The sequence below is a fragment of the Schistocerca cancellata genome, chromosome 1 (genome assembly GCF_023864275.1).
Source record: "Schistocerca cancellata isolate TAMUIC-IGC-003103 chromosome 1, iqSchCanc2.1, whole genome shotgun sequence".
NCBI lineage: Eukaryota > Metazoa > Arthropoda > Insecta > Orthoptera > Acrididae > Schistocerca > Schistocerca cancellata.
In genome coordinates this window covers 754,448,093-754,470,486 of record NC_064626.1, presented here as the reverse complement: position 1 = coordinate 754,470,486, position 22,394 = coordinate 754,448,093, and the positions used below count along the sequence as shown (strand labels likewise).

General features: G+C 39.7%; 2 protein-coding genes across 3 annotated transcripts in view; one reads left to right on the top strand and one right to left on the bottom strand.

Annotated features, from left to right (window-relative positions):
- Positions 1-22,394, bottom strand: part of LOC126186242 (cation-independent mannose-6-phosphate receptor) — a 628,020-nt gene that overhangs the window by 238,669 nt on the left and 366,957 nt on the right. The window lies entirely within an intron of this gene.
- Positions 8,040-22,204, top strand: LOC126186268 (protein toll-like). The gene is made up of 8 exons (XM_049928196.1): positions 8,040-8,186; positions 13,194-13,449; positions 14,216-15,175; positions 15,260-15,575; positions 16,098-16,366; positions 18,692-19,016; positions 21,023-21,190; positions 21,291-22,204. The coding sequence occupies exons 2-8, from the start codon at positions 13,202-13,204 to the stop codon at positions 22,119-22,121; spliced, it is 3,117 nt and encodes a 1,038-aa protein (XP_049784153.1). The 5' UTR covers positions 8,040-8,186; positions 13,194-13,201; the 3' UTR covers positions 22,122-22,204.

Genomic DNA, 22,394 nt, shown 5'->3' with positions numbered 1-22,394 from the left:
GAATTCTCTCTCTCTCTCTCTCTCTCTAAATTCAAAAGACCGCCCTGTGGACGTAATTTACTCCATTTGCCTCTCTCGGCAGATCGAGTTTAGGGAAAACCGTATTATTTCTTGTTGTAAGATGTTCCCTAGCATAAAACTTACAAATAACTTTTCAACACAGGTTACACGCAATAGCCCAATATCGGCTCTGTGGTAGTTTCCCTGTCTCACTTAAGACAAATACGTGTTTATAGCAAAATACGAACTGGCCCACATATTGTCAGTAACTTTTTTAAGAGGCGTTCCATTCACTAGGACCGTGTACTAAAACACACGGAGTATCAAACAGGTCGGAAACAAATATATGGATGAATACCGTTCTCCTTTACCTCTTAGCGTACAAGACTTACTTTTGTTTTGAACACGATAAATATCAAGAACCGGAGGAGTTCCATCGTGATGGGGACAGCTCTCTATAAACTATGAATTGATGAACTGCGTGCTGCATACTCAGCCTATCAGATCTTATTTTAAAGTGTCACTAATTAAATCCATACTTTACTAGAAGTACCATTGTGTCATCTTCGCGTGCTGCCGCATCAAGCATCGAACGACTTTCGACAAAGATAAAGTACAGGGCAAACCTTTCTACTGAGTCCAGTTTTATCTACGGACATTTACGCAATTGAAGATAATTAAAACTGCCAACATTTACATTAATTTTCAACAATTCTATCACCTTTACAGTTTCTAGAATAAAATTAAGCTCTCAAGCAGGGCATATCAAAATACAGCTTAAAAATATCAAGAAGGTGACTGAGGCAGAAGAAACTTCCCACTGAAATACACGCTCTGGGAAAAACTATTTTTATTACTTTCCCATGACTCAGCTGACGTGTCACTCAATGCTTATCATCGAGTGTTGAGTACTCACAGACACTATTTTTTTTTTAAATTTTTTATTGCGTTAGGGAAAAACGTATATTGGCATAGTGCATTCCACACTGCCTCCTAAAATCTACGACGTCGACAAAACTTTAACGCTGATCTACCAGCAGTTCCACAAATATCTCATATAAATCGACCACTCGCCTTCCCTACCACGTCCTTTTGTCCTCGTTCCTTTTCACATCGTTTTGCAACGTTACGCCTCGACATTCAATCGACGTGACTGCGTCAAGCAGCACACTACTAACGCTGTATTCGTTTTTCCTATTCATCGGCATTAACATATGTTTTTATACATATAGAGCAAGTTGCCGTTAATCACACCATCTAGAAATTTTGACCAAGCCGTCTTGTATCCTCATACAGTCACTCAACGACGACACCTTCTCGTACACCACATCATCATTAGCTAACAGCCACTGACTGTTGCTCACCCTGTCCGTCAGATCATTCATGTACACAGAGAGTAAGAGCGGTCCTGTTAACACTTCACTGGGGCATTAGGTTTCTGACGATACACTCGCCTCTGATGAACACAAGCCGTCGACCACAACGTACTGGATTCTATTACTTAAAAAGTATTCGATCCACTCGCATATCTGGGAACCTAACCCGTACACTCCGACTTTCGTTTACAGTCGGCAGTGGGGCACCGTGTCAAACGTTTTCTGGAGTATAGGATGTGACTCTTGTCCTTCATCCATGTCTAGGAGAAAAATTGGCAGCTGAGTTGCGTACGAGTCATGCTTTCTACATCAGTGCCGATTTATGGACAGAAGCCTTTTTGTCTCAAGGAAATCTATTACATAAGAATTCAGAGCATGTTGACATATTCTGCAGCAAACCGATGTTAAGGATATTGGTCATTAATTTTGCGAGTTCATTCCTTTACCCTTCTCATACATCGGAGTCACCTGTGCTTTTTTGCAGTCGCTTAGGATTTTGCGCTGGGCGAGATATTCGCTATAAATGTAAACTAATTAAGGGGCCAATGCCGTAGAACCCAATTACGATTCCATCCAGGCCTGGCGATTTATTTGTTTCCAGCTCTTTTAGTTGCTTCTGAGCAACGGTCAAACATGTATGTTGGTTCGATCCTCTAGCGCGAGAAATTTAGAACTTCATCTTTCCTATTGCTATATTCTATTGCCACACGAGACTGATCAACGAGCGCATATCGCGTAGGATCAGTTACATCAGAAGTATGTCCTGTGTTAATCCACCTCTTTTACTAGTATATCCAAGCTTGAAATCCACCAGACGCGTTGCTGCTCGGTACAGTGAGTTACATTACCGTTCGGTAAAAATAAGCATTAAATCCTAGTTCCAAAAACCTACCGTCGTTTACCTACGTTACTTCGGGCAAATGTACTGTTTTTCTGGTAACAGACTCACAAATTAATTACTGCTTTATTTTAGGATCTCAGTATTGTAAAAACAGTCCTACGCGGAAGCTCTCGTACAATATTTACACAAAGGAGATTTACCCAGTGATAAAGCACCATCTCTTCAGTTGCGGATTTCAGGTTCAGTAGTAGTTGAAGAACCAATATCGGAACGCTCATTTTACACAGTACAAGAATTTTGTTGAGAGCCATACAACATCATAAGGCTGTACCAGAGTAGATTAAGAAACAGTGATGGTTCAAATGGCTCTGAGCACTATGCGACTTAACTTCTGAGGTCATCAGTCGCCTAGAACTTAGAACTAATTAAACCTAACTAACCTAAGGACATCACACACATCCATGCCCGAGCAGATTCGAACCTGCGACCATAGCGGTCGCCCGGTTCCAGACTGTAGCGCCTAGAACCGCACGGCCACTCCGGCCGGCAAGAAACAGTGATATTACGAAGGAACGTATCATATTAAACGTAAGAAACAAACATGATGACCACAGAAGTGAATGGAGTGAACGTCCCGGCGGAATGAGCTGCGGCAGGTTACATTACGATGTGAGAAATTATAATCCAGTAGGTCGTCACCGTAACAGGCAAAGTTAGATACACGAGAGATGGTCCTCGAATTGTGAAGCCATAAAATAAAAGCCAGAAAAGAACTTGAGGCAACTTCTGAGGCTCAATACTTTCGTTGTAAGAATCAGATATGCTATGATTGATCTCTCCTTCAGTTGTAACTTTAAAATTGAAATATCTAGCTGGATTCTGGTCCTACTATCATATGGGAGTCTTAATCAGAGGGAATAGCCAAATAACAAAAATCATCATGATACAGTTCCAACAAAATAATCAATATCTTGGACTGCAAAGCTACATGGTAACGAAGTCTGAAATATTAAATGTATCAGGAACTTCAATAACTGGATGTATATAACCACAGACATAAAAAGCAAGAAACAGAAATACTAAGAAAATTTTTCAGCCCATGGAAGCACTGGTGACAAAAATCTCACTAATTATATCTACACTTAAAAAAAAATACGTAACAGAAAAAGGCAACTGAAATATTACTGGCACATTGTCAGAATAAATGAGTACAGTCTGACTGTAGTTTCACTGCAAAATCGCGATCTCTCTCAATGCAAGTGAGGAATAACTGGATATTTGCATTGAAAGAGAATGCCATGGAAACGTGTCACAGAGAGTATTAAACAGGACAGAACTCAATAATTAATTATAACTGGTTTCTCCAGCTTAAGCTTACTGAAACTTATACGGTTTTTCTGCCATATATATGTACTCCAAACCACTGCTTCTTCCCTCTTTGTTAGCAGATGTTGATGCCGAAAGACTTTGTTTCGCATATACACCTGGCTAAACAATGAAATCAAATCTCTTTATGCCACAAAGAAAACCCTACATGGGGAGCAAATTACAAAGGGCGTTCAAAAAGTTTTGCAGTCGTCTCTAATTTTTTTTATTAATTTTTTGCAGGAGGAGAATGAAATTTTTTGTGGATATACTTGGAGCACTTAGCTATAAGTTGCTACATAAAAGTAGTTTCTTTTATTTACAGGTGAGACATAATGGACCTTGAAGTAGATGTCAGGTTGCGATAACGGTCATTTTCATTGACGTTTTGGAACCTGGCTCCACAATTAACTGGGACCGTTACTGTTTTGTCATTGGACAAGATACGACGTGCCATCAAGACCCACAGACCACAACTACACCATGGCAATGCCAAACCCCATACAGCCCTTATGACGCAGGAGAAAATCAGGAAAATGCGTTGAAAAATTGTTCCTCGTCCTCCCTGCAGTCCAGACTTGGCTCCGTCTGATTTTTACCTCTTTGGTCGCCTGAAGGCCCACGTGCGTGGTAAAACATTTGATAGAGAGATCTTATTTCCTTTGTCAAGCGATGATGTAAAAGTCAGTTCTCAGAATTTTACCAAAGAGCATTTACATCATGGAAAGAACGTTGGGCCAGATGCTTCACAGCTGGTGGGGGCTACATCGAGTAGGTTGAATGTGTAGCTAAATGTTCCAAGTATGTTCACAAAAAATTTTATTCTCCTCTTGAAAAAAAGACGATTGTGCAAAACTTTTCGAACGCCCTTTGTAACCAAACTGTAGTAAGCTTAAGACGGAGAAACAAATAATAACTGATTTTAACAGCTGCTACGGAAGATAACCACGCAAACATATTAGGACTATACAAATCCAGAACTCTGACAATCATCGATTTACAGAAAACACAATCAACAATCTTCAGTTAAAAGATGAAGCTATTTTGAAAAAAAGATAAAAGGATGTATTTTTTTCGTTTTTCGTCGTTCCTTAGTAACTTCAAAATTCATGGAGGTATCTTTCGTCTTCGCAACTAAATAAAAGGCAGTTTGTTTTTTGCCAAACGCATTTCGCTTCTTTCATTTATGAAGTATCTTCAGTGGTCTATAATAAATGCATTAAGTAGAGGTTACAAGTAGTCTATGCTATTGTGATATCGCACGGGGTAGTCGTTCGGTCTGGGGCGCCTTGCCACAGTTCGCGAGACTCCCGTGGGAGGTTCGAGAACTCCCTCGGGGATGGGTATGTGTGTTGTCCTTAGCGTAAGTTAAAGTTAGATTAAATAGTGTGTAAGCCTAGGGAATGATGACCTCAGCAGTTTGGTCCCACAGGAACTTACCACAAATTTCCAAAAAAGTTTTCATTGTTGTCTCTTGTTTTCGTTTTAGAAACGACTTATGCAGCACACGTTTCGTGATGTTAAATTATCGTTTGGTGTCATTTACCGATAATTTAACCTCACGAGACTTGTACTGCAAAATTTGTTCCTAACCTGAAAAACAAAAGAAAACGTAACACAGTGACGTACTTATAACTACTACATAATGCATCTTATATAACACAGGGCACAAAGATGCTTCATAAATAAAAGGAGCGAAACGCGTTTGGTTAAAAAAAACTGACTTTTATGAAGAAATGATTTATATAAGCTAATTATACCGCCAGAAGAGCAAGCAACCCTATTTAAAAAACATTTTGAAAACCTATTGAATCCCGACAACCCACCAGTAGGGACAACACAGACGGATGCCCGTTTTGACAGAGTTGAAGTCCCTGAACCATCTGAGGAAGAAATCAGTGTTGCCCTAAAAGCACTCAAGAACAACAAGGCTCCAGGAGGTAGTGGTATCACAGCTGAGATGCTTCGCTTGGGAGGGGAAACACTGGTGGGTGCTTTGAAACGATTAATTTCTACCATCTGGGAAGCAGAAGTTATTCCTGAGGAATGGAAGGGAGCAATCATATGTCCCATATTCAAGAAGGGAGATGCTACTCATGTATCCAACTACCGAGGGATTTCGTTACTTGAAATTGGCTACAAAGTTTTTACAACACTGCTACTAAACCGCATGAAACCACTGGCTGAAGGAATTGTAGGGACCTATCAATGTGGGTTCGTTGCTGGACGATCGACAATTGATCACATATTTACTCTGAGGCAGTTGATAGAAAAATTCTACGAATTCAATAAGGATCTACACCTCATCTTCATCGATTTTCGACAAGCTTATGACAGCATTGACCGCGCCACGTTATGGGAAACGTTAGAGGAACTTGGCATCCCATCAAAATACATCCGCTTAATTGCTGCTTGCTACTCTCAGTCTACGGCCCAAGTGCGGTTTGGTAATCAACTATCACCATCATTCAGTATACAAAATGGATTGAGACAAGGAGATCCATTGGCGCCAATATTATTCAATTTGGCCCTGGAAAAAGTAAGCCGTGACACTTGTCGAACCAGAGAGATGGAGATGGTGGGAGCAGACACAATCTTGGCATTTGCTGATGATGTTGTGATCCTTGGCGACACTCTAGAGCAAGTACGCAGGGATACTTCCCGATTCCTCCACAATGCAGAGAAAATTGGGCTGGTGGTGAACGAGGAAAAAACTAAATATCTTGTTGTATCACGCCGCCGAGATCTCCCTCCTTCCATTGATGTCGACAGGCATACCTTCGAACGAGTTGAAGAGTTCAAGTACCTGGGCTCCATACTAACAAATAGAAGTGAAGTAACGAAAGAAGTACAGCAACGTATAACAAATGCTAATCGCATGTTCTTTAGCCTGAACAATCTTTTCAGATCTCGGCTGATATCGCAGAAGAACAAGATCCACCTATACACGACACTGGTGAGACCAGTACTTTTATACGGCTGTGAAACTTGGGCAACATCAGCAACAGCAGAAGAAGCAATATGTGCATTTGAAAGGAAGGTACTTCGGAAGATATATGGACCCATCTACAATGCCATGGAAGGTAAATGGGAACGAAGAAAAAAAGAAGATTTATACCAGCGGTATGGAAAGCCACACATTGGACGAATATTGGCACAGAAGAGACTCCAATGGTTTGGCCACATCCTACGGGCAGACGGATCCCTTCCAAACAGAGTCCTCCACTCTCAACCCACAGGAAAACGCCCTAGAGGACGCCCAAGAACTCGATGGAAGGATAGGATAACAACGATCCTGAAAGAAGTGGAACCAGCAGCCGTGGAGGAGGACGCCAACGACCGGATGAGATGGACTGCCATCTGCAACAGCTCCCTCCTCTCGTGTAATTGACAGACACTGCGTGTGTGTTTTTTTTTGTTTTTTTGTTTCTGTAATGTATCCCTCTTGCCTTTTAAACCTTTGATTGAATGCCCTGTTTATTTTTTCGTTTCTTCTTAAAGCTGTAATGTACATATGTAACTTTTACTACTGTATAGAGTACTTTTGTAAGTCTTTTTGTCTTTACTTTTCCTTTTGTTCTTCTTGCTGTAGGCCTTAAAGGCCCGATAAGGCAATAAATGATGATGATGAATTATATTTATTCACTGTCCTCGGCAGGTGATAAGGGAAAGACGCTTTATAACATCTTTTAATGGAATCGGAGCATGGTCAGGATTGTCAACGATTTCTGATGAAGTAATACGGGCCTTATGCCAAAAGATTGGCATTAACCCTTGTTAGTCTTTCAAAATAAGAGAAACAGCACCAAATAATAACGAAACCTGTCAAGACGGGGGCCACTTGTCCGTCAGCAAACTCCCATAAAAATAATTAAAAAAAGAAACCACACGTAATGGCAGCGAAAACTCCGCCATGTTTTGAGAAATCGAAAAAAAGTGCAGTGCCAAGTGACCACAGGTTAAGAAGTACGCCTATTTACTTCGCCAACAAGACAGGAGAACGCACCACAACTTCAAAACTACGACAAGTTGTATATTGTGTAGCAGAATAGCTACCAAAATAAATGGACAATAACACCATGTAAGTTAAAAATTGAACCCACTGACGATAGCACAAAAGTGCTGAAACATGTATGGATGAAAAAAAAAGGTGTATCTTGCATAGGTCGAAACTTCTCATCCCATAACCATGTGTATTCCCATGATATGAGTAAAAGCTGCTTCATTTTTTTTTTTTTTTTTTTCGGAAAGTGGAATCGGTTACTAGAGGAATGCCTTTACTTGATGTTCCGGAGAAAGATGAAGCAGTAGCCTTGTGATTCGACAACGCTGCGCCTAACACGGATTATGACACCCGAGGACCACGACCCGAAACGCCGACGTGTGTGTTCTGTAGTGGGGGGGGGCGACATTTTTCTCCAGCGCAGCGAGTGGCCGGCGCAGTTTGTTACCTTCGGCCACTGCACGGCGCTGCCGTCGCTAGCCAGTGCGGGAAGTGAGCTCAGTGTGGTTTCAGTCGTAGCAGGAGGAGGTAGTGCTCAGTGCTCAATGTGCAGTAGTAGTGTATCGCGCCATCTACCATCGGCTGCGCGCGTCACATAACAGTAAGTCCTGGGCCATCGTCTTTGCCGTAACATTAGCACTGTCTTCCACGACATTCCACAGCTAGAGATCAATTTTTTTTTTGTACGCACGTTTTTCCAACTACTGTCACCATAACTTGTTAGCTCGTAGTGGTGGGAGTGTTTCTTGCCTTCAGATGACGCTATAAAGAAAGAGGGGACAACCTTGCTTGACGAAGTGTGGTTTTTCAACGCTATCGTGTCTTGAGCAAAACAAGGCAACAATCACGTTTGGTAGCGAGATTCAATTCTTCTGTATTCTTAAACCGTGAAAAACTGGCTCGGCAACCAGGCTTGCATACACACAAAAGGAATATGTCATACTGTACTGCCTGGCCTGGCATCTACGTGAAACAGATAGGCTAGTCTAGCATAGCATAAGTTAACAGGAAACAAACGGGCATAAACTACTTCGGGTGTCGACCGAATGGCAAGTTGCTAACGGGAGGGCAATGTTTTGGGATGCTGGTCGCGTAGCAGACATCCGTGCGGGTCACGCCTGAAATGTGAGTCACGTGTAACCAACGTAGCGGAACGCAGTGTCCTCTGAGCAGCGTACCGTTCCATCCGATTGTGAGCATAACCACTCACTCCTTCCACATATCCTCGGGCCTCAACCACAACCACTCACTACTACGGGCCTTGTGATTGTCACGTCATTTCAGCTCTTACACTTTTATACTACTGAATGCCTTACATGTCAAACATCTTAACCTGCAAACTTACACTATGTATTACTTCAATACGAAAGTCGAAGTTGTCTTAAATTTACTTCAGGTGTTTTCATAAGGAACAATACGAAGGAATGGGACGCAGTTTCCTTACTAGTAACAGCATTTGACACTTTCTTAATACTATGTACTATGCAAACATTGCATGCATCATTCCAGATATGGTTGCTGGTTTGGGCACGGGGCAAGACGACGACTGGAATTATTCATCTGCTAAACACTCCAATACCTGGCGATTGTCAGAAGAGATTACAGGTGCTTCACCTAAAACAAAACGTTTTATTAAGTACAACTACTGCAAATATACAAGCCGTTTGCAGTTCCCAACATGAAAATACAGTGTTAACATTTTTTAGTAGTTTGAGATATTTGGTAACTAACCTGTGACAGTCCGTATTCTACACTAATACAAACTGCACGTGACGGACGAGATTGTTTTACTGACTTATCATAGCTCCAATGACTATTCAGGTCACTAAAGTGTAGGCTTGTGTGGTGGTCGCAATGTTCCCAACAAGTTTATACCAAACGAGCCTATCTTCTACGGATGTTTACCGTGAGGTCTTAGTGACGTTAGACATCAGTGGAATAGATAGAAAACGCGCCTTGTACCAGTTGTCGTAAGGCATACCTGTTTCAACATAAATTATATTTTGCAAGATCACGAATGTTTGTTTCTTCAGGTCACTTTCAATACCTCCTTCGCAAGAAACGTCGCTGTTTTTCTTCTTCTGGTAAATGATAAACCAAACACAAGGCTGCAGTTTACTTTAGTGTGACGAGCATACGCCTAAGGGAAAGAACTGATGAGCATCCCTCAAGACGTGACTGATTATACTGATTCTTACTCGTGCCTGTAACTAAAACTCGAAACTTTTCACATCAAAACAAAATACTTCCATAATTTTCTATAATAGTCAATAGTGTACGACGCTATTTCTGTCGGAGGTAAAGAGCATTGTAAAAGGAAAATTGTATTTTTTCGTTGCTGTTAGGCGTTGGGGGCTAAAGTTACGTAAGTGCTTGAAACGGACGATTTGATGATTTCAAGGCTCGCTAATGATAGCGCCCGCTTTCCCTAATGACATTAGTCTACCTGCGGTACACACATTGCCTGGAATCATTCACTGTTACAGGGTTGAACATACGGACGTCAACAAAATGAGTAACTTCTTTCGGGATATTTGGGATGGTTAACAGACTTTAATTATTAAAGTTAACTTAAATATGCTGCAAATAAAGTTGGGGTGTACGCCAGGCAACATTTCTTGCTACTATGTTGATCATGCCACTGACAGTACAGTCGATCTGGATAGATATTTTGAACGACATATCGGCGACAAAAAAAATAAAAATAAAAAAATGCCGTTTTTCCGATGATTATAAAGCGGCGCCATTTAATGGGCGTTGTTTGGAAAGGATCCGCTATGCTGCCCTTGTCGTCTTGTCATATTTTGTAACCGTCCGTCAAGGATGGTCACTACGCGCTGGCACGAGCTCGAGATTGTGTATGAAGTTGCGTCACGGCCGAGTTGCCATGTCTTCAGGGCGACTTTCCCCGCGTCCAGCTAAAGGCCGGCTCCACAACATTGGACTCCTGCAATAAATCGGCCGGTAGAGCGTGCTCAGAGCGCCACGAAGCTTTAAGGCCCATTTTACACTATCAAACATCTTTTACTGTTCCTTTATAAAAGCTAGGACCGCGATCCAGAGTACCAAAACAACTATGATAAATATTTGCGACGAAGTAAAGAGCTATCCCACAAAGAATTAATAAATAAGATCATCATGCGGAAACAGGTTAATAACAGTTAAATTTAAATTTTCCTGTGTGAAAAGCTATGTTTGTGACCTATGTGTTGCCCGTTTCTGATCAATGGAAAATAGAGGGGTCGTAATTCCTCGCGTCCCCCTCCCCCCATGTGTGCAACTTTGCCAATATACCACCTGTGTTTTATTTTATTCGACAGGACCTTTGTTTCTTCTGTTAACAATGAGATGCAAATAACTTCTGTGGCGTCTTTCTGAAACTAGCACTTTCCATCCAATATTTCTCCACAAGTCACTAACTGAATAAATCTTCATGGGCACTCAGTACTTGCAATTTTGTGTGTACATAAAAAAAGCAATCATATCGTAAAATATGGCAACTGTTGTTGAACAGATATTTTGGCAAGGCATTGCAAAGACAAAATGCCCACAATTATATGTATTAGAATGAAACTTATACTATATTATTTTGTATCAGCTACTGTAAGGCTCCACTTTTGGACAGTTTTTCGAACACAGTTGTGTAATGCACAGTAGTTTTATAATATAGCTTTTGAAAATGAGGTTCGTCTTCCCAAAATAACAAAAACCATCTAGTAATGTAAAAAGAAATCAAAACTTTTTGAAATTTTTTAATGTTTTAAATATTGGAGCAAATTAGCTGTTGTAGAGGGTCACTTTGCTCCACTTAACATAAACATTATTTTAACACTGGATAATAGTTTGGGGCAATTCTGTCCCCTTTAAAGAGGCTACTTATAGCATCACAGTAAGCCAACATTAATGTATTTTTTGCACAAATATTTAGGGCAGCGCAACCTATTTTTGTTTTCCTCTCAAAGACAAGACCAATGTTTCATTAGGTATGTTGGCATGCATATGAAAATATTTTGCACAAGTTCACCACCATCAACCAACTCCAACACTGAGAAACTGACTTTTTTCCTTATAAGTTCTGGCGGGTTTATACCTTTAACTGTATCCTCCCATTCATGAAGAATTGTGTCACGATATTTACCACTGCTCTATTTTCATTAAAACTTTCAATAACACCTGTATAATGTTTATTTTCATACCACAAATACACCTATCTTCTAGCTTATTGGTTTCCTGTGGTACTGATAGGGACTCTTCATTCTCTGTACATGTCACTAACACTTCCTTCTGACTTCTTCCCTATGATTCCCAATCTTAACAACTTTTGTCAAGAATTTGTTGTTCTAATAAGTCTTCACTGCATTAGAACAATCAAGTGCTGTCTGGATTCTTTTCTTATGGTTTTTTACTAGTACCTGGCACTGGCTCAGAAGTTTTTTTTGAGATTTCAGCTAATTGTTCAATTTCTTAATGGGTTCCAGGCATTCTTTAAAATTTTTAGTGCTGCGCTCTGCATATCCATGAGGTCCTTGCTTCCACTTAAACTTGAACCATACCGTAACAACATTAATCTCCTGGCAGTAAGAGAATGACACTTGTTTAAAAGCTAAGGCAAAGTAATACAAATGCTGTGGAGCTACTCTGATCTCTAATTTGTCAGTGGTGCAAAAGTGTCTCAGTTTTCCCACAAAATAACCTGCATGGTTGCTTCTGCTCATAATTTTGTGGATATGATTTAGACAATAACTACTTTCTTCACATAAATGAGTTAATTCCATTTCTGTTTAAGTAGTCTCGTGGTAACAAAATACCACTTTTCTTGGCAAAAATCACCTCTAAAAATACAAGAGCACATATTTGGTTAGCAGAAAACATCCAAGATAACACGAGGCACAGTAACTCGAACATATGAGTCGAAACTGTTCTAAAATTTTTATTAGAATGGCACTAGGCAGGACTGAATCTTTTTTCAGAATTGAGCAGTTACCCCTGTAGAGGTAAAGCAGCTCCACTTTGTGGTAGTGACAGTTAATGCCCCTGCACTTAATTCAAAACCGCAAGATGATCATTTTATGTCTGTCAACAACTAGGAGAAAATTCTTCATTTGTTTCGTCAGATTCAGTTCCATATTAGCAAAAAATTAGGAGTAGTAAAATACCTGTTTACTCAATGATGAACTGTGGTTCACTGCAGAATCATTTAGAGAATTGGATTGCTGTCATTTTGAGTAATATAATTTAAATGATCAAAAAGACATTGGAAAAACTGAGATTAATAAGCATGAATACAAAAGTCAATGTTCCCATTATATGTTCCCTTTGGTATCACTCTGTTAATTCATATGATCTATAACAAGTAAAGCACAAGTTGATACAGTGCTTAATACTTTGGAGATCAAACCTGAGCATAGCTCGGGCCACAACTTTTGTGTCAAATGAGATGGCGTCTGAGTATAGGTCGGGCCACAATTTTCTCGGTGCACAACCACCTTCAACTGGTGGTGCTCTGAAAAAAAAAAGTGTGTGTGTGTGTGTGTTTTGTGTGTGTGTGTGTGTTTTGTCTTTACTACTAATGAAAAAGATTAATTATTGTTTCTTATTGTTTCTTCAGCAGGTGGAATGATGTCAAGTGTTTTACCAAGGCTTCTCTCAGCATTTATGTTACTACTATCTGTTAGTGGTTCCTCTGCATGTCATAAGGCATGTCATTGCCAGTCTTACAATGAGAAGTTTGAAATAATTTGTGCACATAATCTGAGCTCGTGGAATGATTGGCAAATAAAGGAAATCGTATTTAGAGATTCATTAGAGTTGACCTGCAAGTCTGGGATATCGCCTGAAGATGTATATGCGTGGATTGACAGAAGGTTAGCAATATGTCGTGTGAAATTTGTCACTTGGCCAACTTACAAGTTAGTAGTGAAATATTTGTCGCAGGTACATCGGAAAGGAATAATAAAGGGTGACAGTAAATAAACTTCTGCCTAACAGAATGGTAATTTGCTGTTGCCTTTCATTTTATTTCCTTCTTGTGATACCTGTCAATCACTAAATGCTTTAACTGTATACTGTGTGGTATCATTTACTTCATTCATACAAATATGTGCATGCACATGGAGGTTAAGGAAATTTGCAAGTTTTTGGAGCCACTTTTTTTAGTTTTCTCTATATTTTATTTTCTGATTTATATATCTCCCCTTACCAACACCAAAACCACAAGATTTCTGCTCTTATTAAGTCCTGCACAATGTTTTGTCAGTAATCTCTGTCTTGCTTATTACCCTATCTTCCACCACCAAGCTCTTACATTTTCAAATCTCTTATGGTGCAGAGACTGACAATCAGTCTTTCCTTCTCAAACCATCCAGTGAGTCTCCCCTGACCTGGTTCTGGGCAATTTTTTCAAAAACTCCTCATTTCCTTAACCTTTCCTGTCCTCTTTCTTCATCCTTCTTTCTTTCCCTTCAATCCTTCAGGTAGGAGGAGGAAACTACTGGCTCCACAAGCTTGCAGATACATGTGTTCTCCTGCCCCTACTTGGTGGTTTTATACAGGCTACATAAAATTTTTTTCTCACTTAATTTACAATTTCTTAGAAATTATTAATTTTTCAAATTTTTGTTTATTTCACAGGAAAAATGACAGCGGACTACCACCTCTAGAACATATAAAAGTTGTAACACTGTCTGATTGCCCTCTGCCGCCCAACGGTATCCCACTTAAAGACATTATTGGCTTAGGACATGAAGTTAAGAAGTTATACTTCAAGTCTTGTGATGGGAAAAGTTTCCAAAGAAGCCACTTCAATGGACTAAATGCATCACTTACTCATCTGACACTTTATAAGTGTGATATCCAGTCACTACCAGCTGATGTTTTCCAGGAACTTGGACTGCTGTTGGAGGAACTTGATATGCGTGAAAACTTCCTGGAAACTGTACCTTCAAATAGCTTGGCTCCCCTTGGAGGTTTGAAATATTTGGAACTTAGCAATAATAGGATACACGCAATAACTGATGGAAGCTTTGTCAATTTGCCTTCTCTCAAACTGCTGAACCTATGGGGCAACAAGGATCTTCAGTTATCTCATGGATCACTGTTGGGTTTGAGGAATCTTACATCTCTTGATCTAGGTGTCTGCAATATAAACTCCCTCCCAGATGGACTTTTCTCTGACTTGAAAAACCTGCAGAATATCAGTTTGGTTGCAAACAATTTTACAACTCTGCCAGAACGTTTATTCTTACCTACTGACTTAAGAGTTCTGAAACTATTCCATAACAGACAGCAGCTACGGATTCCAGACAATTTACTTGCAAATTTGAAGAACCTGAAGGAAGTTCATATGCACTCAAATGGCATATCAGAATTACCAGAAAATTTGATATGGGATTCTCCCAATGTTTCTGTGCTCAAATTACAGCAAAATAAACTTACGAGATTACCTCCATCCTTGCTTAAGGGAAAACATGATCTGACTCAGCTGGACTTGAGTGAAAATACATTGGAATCCATACCTAATGGTTTTTTTGATACAGCAAATAAACTAAAAACAATAAATTTATCACGTAATCGGATACAAACTCTTCAAAGGCAAGTAGTTCATGTGAAGACTGTTTATGATGTTAAATAATAATTTAACAAGTCATTTATGTAATTTTTGTGTTTATTTTACAGGGGAGTTCTACATGGACTGCAACATTTGTTGGAGTTGGACTTATCTCGTAACGAACTACGGGAAATAAAGCCTCAATCATTTCCTGATGCTGCCCGACTTGCTTCTCTTGATCTTTCCCACAACAAGTTACGGGATCTATCAGCTTCAAAAGTAAACATTGGATTTGGGAAATCGTCAGTGTTTAACACACTCATACATTTGGAAGAGCTCAATCTATCCAACAACTTTGTTTCAGAAATTTATTCTGACTGGATGTTATCGATGCTCAATCTTAAGCAACTCAATCTGAGCTACAACAATGTAACACAAATTAGTGTGAGTATATGCACAGTGACTACGATATCTGTTTTTGACTATTTACCTGTTTGTATTCAATTTGGAAATATTCAGACAGGGTATGTCACTGTACTTCCTGAGAGAATAGTGTGAAATAATTAGACTGGCAACATGCAGCATTTGAAGCAGAATACTGGTATTGGGGAAAGGGTGTGGGGTATATAGTTAAGATTAGATAAATTGTAGCCAGATGCTGTTGCCTACTATATAGTGCTTTCAACAGAATATAGGAAAGGTAGAAATGCAGATTACGGTTTTTCATAATTTCACTTAGGGTGAATCTTCAGATGGTTCCTCAAAAAGCCAAAGCACAGGTGATTGTCCATTGCATTGTTAAACTATCCAAACTTGTGCTAAATCTCTAATGACCTTGTCATCCTCTCTCCTTTAAGCTTATTTTTTAAAAAACTGGTTTGATAGCGATGTACTTGTAAGTTGCAGGTCTCTACTGTTGGCGTTTTTAGTTCTGACCTTTATATTACATAGTTTGTCTTCTTACAGGTGAATGAAATGCAGTTCCTTTCAAATGGTGTGACAGTTGATTTGAGAAGCAATAACCTCACAGTGGTGAACTTGGAAAGTGCTGATGCTATTGCTATTGCGCAAAGCAATAATAAACTGGTAAAGCCTCATTTCATACTAGCGGATAATACTGTGGACTGCTGTGCATCCTTCCACCTTCTGAAATATGTACATGGGAATGTTCACCCTGCAGTTTACAACATGTTTGATATTGATGCTGATGAAGCCACATGTCTTACAACAAAAAGGTAAATAAACTGTACAAAGACTGTTCCAAACTTCTGAAAATGTCTAAAAACTAAGGACATATTCCTATGATCATTATTGTATACAAGCTTGCTTCTTGCAAAGTTGCTCCACTTTCAGAGTACTGTGTGTTCCTCATCATAGGCTCTCGGTTCCAAATAACAGATGTAACATACATATAACAACTGTGGTCAAAATAAGACATTCTTGAAAATATAATGTAACTGGATAGATTAAAAAACAGTATGAATACACAAAGATGATGTGACTTACCAAATGAAAGTGCTGGCAGGTCGACAGACACACAAACAAACACAAACATACACACAAAATCCTTCGTGGAATGTTTCCTTCTATTATAACAGTATGAATACACAAACGTATGAAAGTTACAGAAATCTGCTGCAAGCATTCAGAGCCATTCTTCTGGCAATAGGTTTGAAGAGGAAGGTAGAGGTTTAGGAAATGGGGAAAGTTCTCCCCTGACCCAGGGTTCTGGGTGACTTTTCCAAACTATCCTCATTTCCTAAAACTCAACTGTTATTTATTAATTTTTCCCCTCTCTCCATCCCTCTTCGTTTCTCCTTCAGCCAGAAGGAGCCACTGGCTCTGAAAGCTTGCAGATTTCCTTAACGTATGTGTGTGTGTGTTCTGCCACCACTGGGTGAGTAGATTATTCTATCCATCCTGTAACATTATACACTGAAGAGCCAAAGAAGCTGGTACACCTGCCTAATATCGTGTAGGGCCCCCGCGAGCATGCAGAAGTGCCACAACACAATGTGGCATGGACTCGACTAGAGTCTGAAGTAGTGTTGTAGGGAACTGACACCATGAATCCTGCAGGGCTGTACATAAATCTGTAAGAGTATGAGGGGCTGGAGATCTCTTCTGAACAACACTGCAAGGCTGCCCAGATATGATCAATAATGTTTGTGTCTAGGGAGTTTGGTAGCCAGTGGAAGTGTTTAAACTCGGAAGAGTGTTCCTGGAGCCACTATGTAGCAGTTCTGGATGTGTGGGTGTTGCACAGTTCTGGATGTGTGGGTGTTGCACTGTCCTGCTGGAACTGCCCATGCCCCCCAACTGTTACAGAGCCTCCACCAGTTTGAACAGTCCCCTGCTGATATGCAGGGTCGATGGATCCATGAGGTTGTCTCCATATCCGTGCATATTCATCCGCTCAATGCAATTTAAAATGAGACTTGTCCTCAGCCATCAACAGTCCAATGCCAGTGTTGAAGGAACCAGACAAGGCATAAAGCTTTGTGTCGTGCAGACTTCAAGGGTACACCAGCGGGCCTTGGACTCTGAAAGCCCATATTGATGATGTTTCACTGAATGGTTCACACGTTGAGACATGTTGATGGCTCAGCACTGAAATCTGCAACAATTTGCAGAAGGGTTGCACTTCTGTCACACTGAACGATACTCTTCCATTGTCACTGGTCCCGTTCTTGCGGGATCTCTTTCTGGTCACAGCGATGTCTGATATTTGATGTTTTGTCAGATTCCTGATATTCACATTACACTTCTGAAATTGTCATATGATAAAATCCCCACTTCATCTTTACCTCGGAGCTGCTGTGTCCCATCGCTCGTGCGCCTACTATAACCCCATGTTCGTTGTTGTGCTCTTCAGTCCTGAGACTGGTTTGATGCAGCTCTCCATGCTACTCTATCCTGTGCAAGCTTCATCATCTCCCAGTACCTACTGCAATCTACATCCTTTTGAATCTGCTTAGTGTATTCATCTCTTCGTCTCCCTCTACGATTTTTACCCTCTGCGCTGCCCTCCAATACTAAACTGGTGATTCCTCGATGTCTCAGAACATGTCCTACCAACTGATCCCTTCTTCTAGTCAAGTTGTGCCACAAGCTCCTCTTCTCCCCAATTCTATTCAATACTTCCTCATTAGTTATGTGATCTATCCTTCTAATCTTCAGTATCCTTCTGTAGCACCACATTTCGAAAGCTTCTATTCTCTTCTTGTCCAAACTATTTATCGTCCACGTTTCACTTCCATACATGGCTACACTCCATACAAATACTTTCAGAAATGACTTCCTGACATTTAAATCTATACTCGATGTACCCCATGTTCAAACTCACTTAAATCTTGGTAACTTGCCATTGTAGCAGCAGTAACGGTCTAACAGCTGAGCAGATACTTCTTGTCTTACAACACCTTATTCTGCCCTTTTACATATTGCTGTATCTGAACTTTCTCCTGTAGAGTTAACTTCTCATTTGTTTGGCATGCTTGTTATGTGCCAGCTAAATGATGTTGTCTACATCATATAATATCTGAACACGCTTTCAACAGGCTCATGTCGCAGACGAAGCTAGAAGATATCTTGTGTGAAGGACCTTGCTGTCTACCTCCATGGGAATGCAAGATAAGACTGTGGGATCGTGCCTGGCTCCTCAGATGTGAAAAATGTTGGATAGATGGAAGAAAACCTCCAGTTCCTTCAAATTTTTCATGCAAGCCTGGAGGAACAAAACATTCTGAAGTTTATCTACATAATAATGAGTTTACTAGCATACCAAATGGTGTTCTGCAGCCTAATCTAAATATAACAGCATTGCACTTGTCTCACAACTGGCTGTCTGAGATCAATATTCATGATATAACGCCATTCCTTCAGGTAAGAAAAGTGCAAGCAATATTTTGTACTGTGGATCATTTGAACTTACTAGGCTTTCATTTTTACAGACAGCGGAAAGACATTTGTTGCACAGCTTCTAGCTTTTAAGGAACATATACAAGATTTTTGCATTTTATGTGTGTCTTGTTTTTACATTAACACTTCATACAGGAAGAGGGAGAAAAATACTGGTACTGAAAACCCTGATGCTCACTGTACTCACTACATTAGTTATTTACAATTAGCCTAATTTCTATCGTGGGAAGTAATTTGAACAGCATATCTTATCTTCAGTGCTATGTTCTAATGTTATTCCACCCTCACAAAGGACTTGTTTCACATAGAGAAGCATGCCAGATTTGGTATAAACCATGGTTGGTGCACACTTAGAAATCAGATGGTGCACCAAACAGAACATACTCCTCACTGTGATTAGTGTCCATAGGGTGCTTCAGTAATGGTTGTTGGTGGTACCTGGCTCACAGTCCACAATTTGTTTTCAAAAATGGACATTTCCACTGTTGTCCATATGCCAGCCATGTTGTTATGTCTGTAGTATATATAAATAAAACTTAAATATCTGTGAACATGACACATGGCAAAAAATAAAGTTCCATGTACAGTTAGTGAGGACATCAGCCTTTTGAAATTTCCGTTACAAGTAGTGGAATAAATATCTTCCACGTAATAGAAAAACTGTTTCACCATTCTCACTTTTTATTAAAACCCTTGGTAATTCTTTCAGCAAATTCAATGTGTGAAATACAAGATATAAACAAGAAGCAAAAAATCTCTACTGAAAGTAGTGCAAGCTATACTCAATTGCAATTGAATCAAGGCAACAACATTGAAAGTAATATTGCAATTTAATTGGCCCTGTTCCCTGACATATTTACAAAACCTAATGAACTGATTACTGAGAAAGAGCAATTTTATGTGTACAGAACACTGAATATTACAGAAGGTGCTTAATAACTTAAGACTGTTGAAGAATATCTTATACAGCATGAAGGTGAACAAAAAATACTTCTGGAGGTAGATGTGCATGACTCATTACATATGACTTCACAACTCCAAGTTTCCCTCCGCTACATAACGATGAACTGGTCTTACATAGGATTGTCACTGATCTTAACAACTCCTGGAGGCTTTAGCGATCGATCTGTCATTAACTGACATTTAATCATAACAAAAATGAGTCATTTTTGATAAATCTTCAATATGCCACTGCCTTAAAATGGCTTTTTTTGTAACATAAGTTAAAATACAAAAATAACAAGATTAAAAAATTCTTTAACCTGCAACTTTTTTCCCCCACATCTCATTACAACAAATTCTACGTGCTTTTGAGAGATGCTCAATGTCCTGGTGCTTTCAAACAGCATATATTCATATGATGTAAGCTGTAATATAAAACCCAATAAATAAGGGCTTCAACTGCTAATGACCTACAGTAAACGAATATGGTATTCCTGAAGTTCTGCTAGTGATGTAGAATTCAGTCCTGTATCTCACTGGCCATGATCTAGCCCATGAAGCAAAACTCTGACTTGTCTTTCACACTTCAGAATGCTTTGGAACTGGAAATTCCATGTTGTGGCATCACAAAACACTACCAGCTCCTTGTCCACGAATAGATTCATGTCCCATGTGAGGACTGCTTTCACTGACACTGCAATCATCTGTAGCTATCTAATGACTACAAGTACAGTTTACGGATCACCATTTATTTCAACATGTTTACTGTGACACTCAATAAAACAGTATTTGCAGTTGCAATAGGATTATTCTTGTATACAATTGTACAACTTGCATCACAACATTAAGTCTCAATTGTTGTGAGAGAAAACCAGGCATTCTCCTTAGCCTAAGAGAATCTGTTTCTTTAACATTGAATCATTTATGTCTTCTAGATCAAACTAGACCTGTCAAAGCAATACTTACAAAAATCCACATCTTAATTATGAAAATATTTACTTTAACACAATTATAATTTTGCATTACAGGAACTGGAGCTTAATCACAACTATCTTCAGCATCTGGATGATGAAGTTGTCGCTCTGATTAAAACAAAAAAACCTCCATTGCAGAAAATTGTTTTGTCAGAGAATCCTTGGGAATGTAACTGCAGAACAAAGCAGCTACTTCAGTTCCTCCAAGATGATTATGTGAAGGTAAATTTCAGTGCTTACAGTTCTAGGTATACTTTTAAACCATATTGCTGTGTATGTAGTAGGAACTTCAATATTAATTAAATATGCGTTGATGTTACAGGTTATAGATCGAAGAAATATAACCTGCAGTGATGGCCGTCCACTTCCAGAACTAACAAATGATGATCTTTGCCCACTGCCCAAATTTGCAATAATAGTCAGCAGTGTATGTCTCGCCATGACAGGCATTGCTGTTGGTCTTCTTGCCTTCTTATATCATCGTTATCAAGAGGATGTGAAAGTTTGGCTCTACGCCAGGAATTTATGTCTGTGGTTCGTTACGGAGGAAGAACTTGATCGTGACAAAATGTATGATGCTTTTGTCAGTTATTCTCACAAGGATGAGGAGTTTGTTGTAGAACAGTTGGTGAGAGGACTAGAAAATGGTCCAGTTCCTTTCAAACTGTGCCTGCACTATAGGGACTGGATAGCAGGTGAATGGATTACAGAACAAATTGCACGGTCGATTGAACGATCGTGTAGGACGTTAGTTGTGCTTTCACCAAATTTTCTTGAAAGTGTTTGGGGAAAAATGGAATTCAGAGCAGCTCACAAGAAAGCACTTGCTGAAGGCAGAGCAAGAGTTATAATTGTAATGTACGGAGAGATAGGGGATATGGAAAAGTTGGACCCTGAACTCAAAGCATATCTCTCTACAAACACGTATGTTAAATGGGGTGATCCTTGGTTCTGGGATAAGCTGAGGTATGCATTACCACACTCACAGAAACTACATGGAGCCACCAGGAGTAGAACAGTATCTGACAGAATGGAACTTATTGGCCCTGGAACACCAAGCCCATTAGTAACACCAATTGCTGAAGTGCATAATCCCTTGGAGCAACAACAACAATGCAATGTAAACTGTTACAATAACAAGGCTTTCACTTAAGTGATATTGTGCTCAAGATGCTGCTCCCCCCACCCCACAAAAAAAAATCACTTATAGTAAAGACTGCAAAACTCATGCATTTGGGGAGAAGAAAAGGGGAAAGAGTGGATGTTTGTTTGCGTGCATGTGCGTGTGTGTCAGTGTCAAAGACTGGATATATTTTACAAAAATTCATGTGTACCTGATTTACTAGAAAGTCTTTCAAACCTAGCACACTATGAAACGTATAGTAATTTAAGATGATGCAGCTAAATGTGAACAGCAAATATTGTT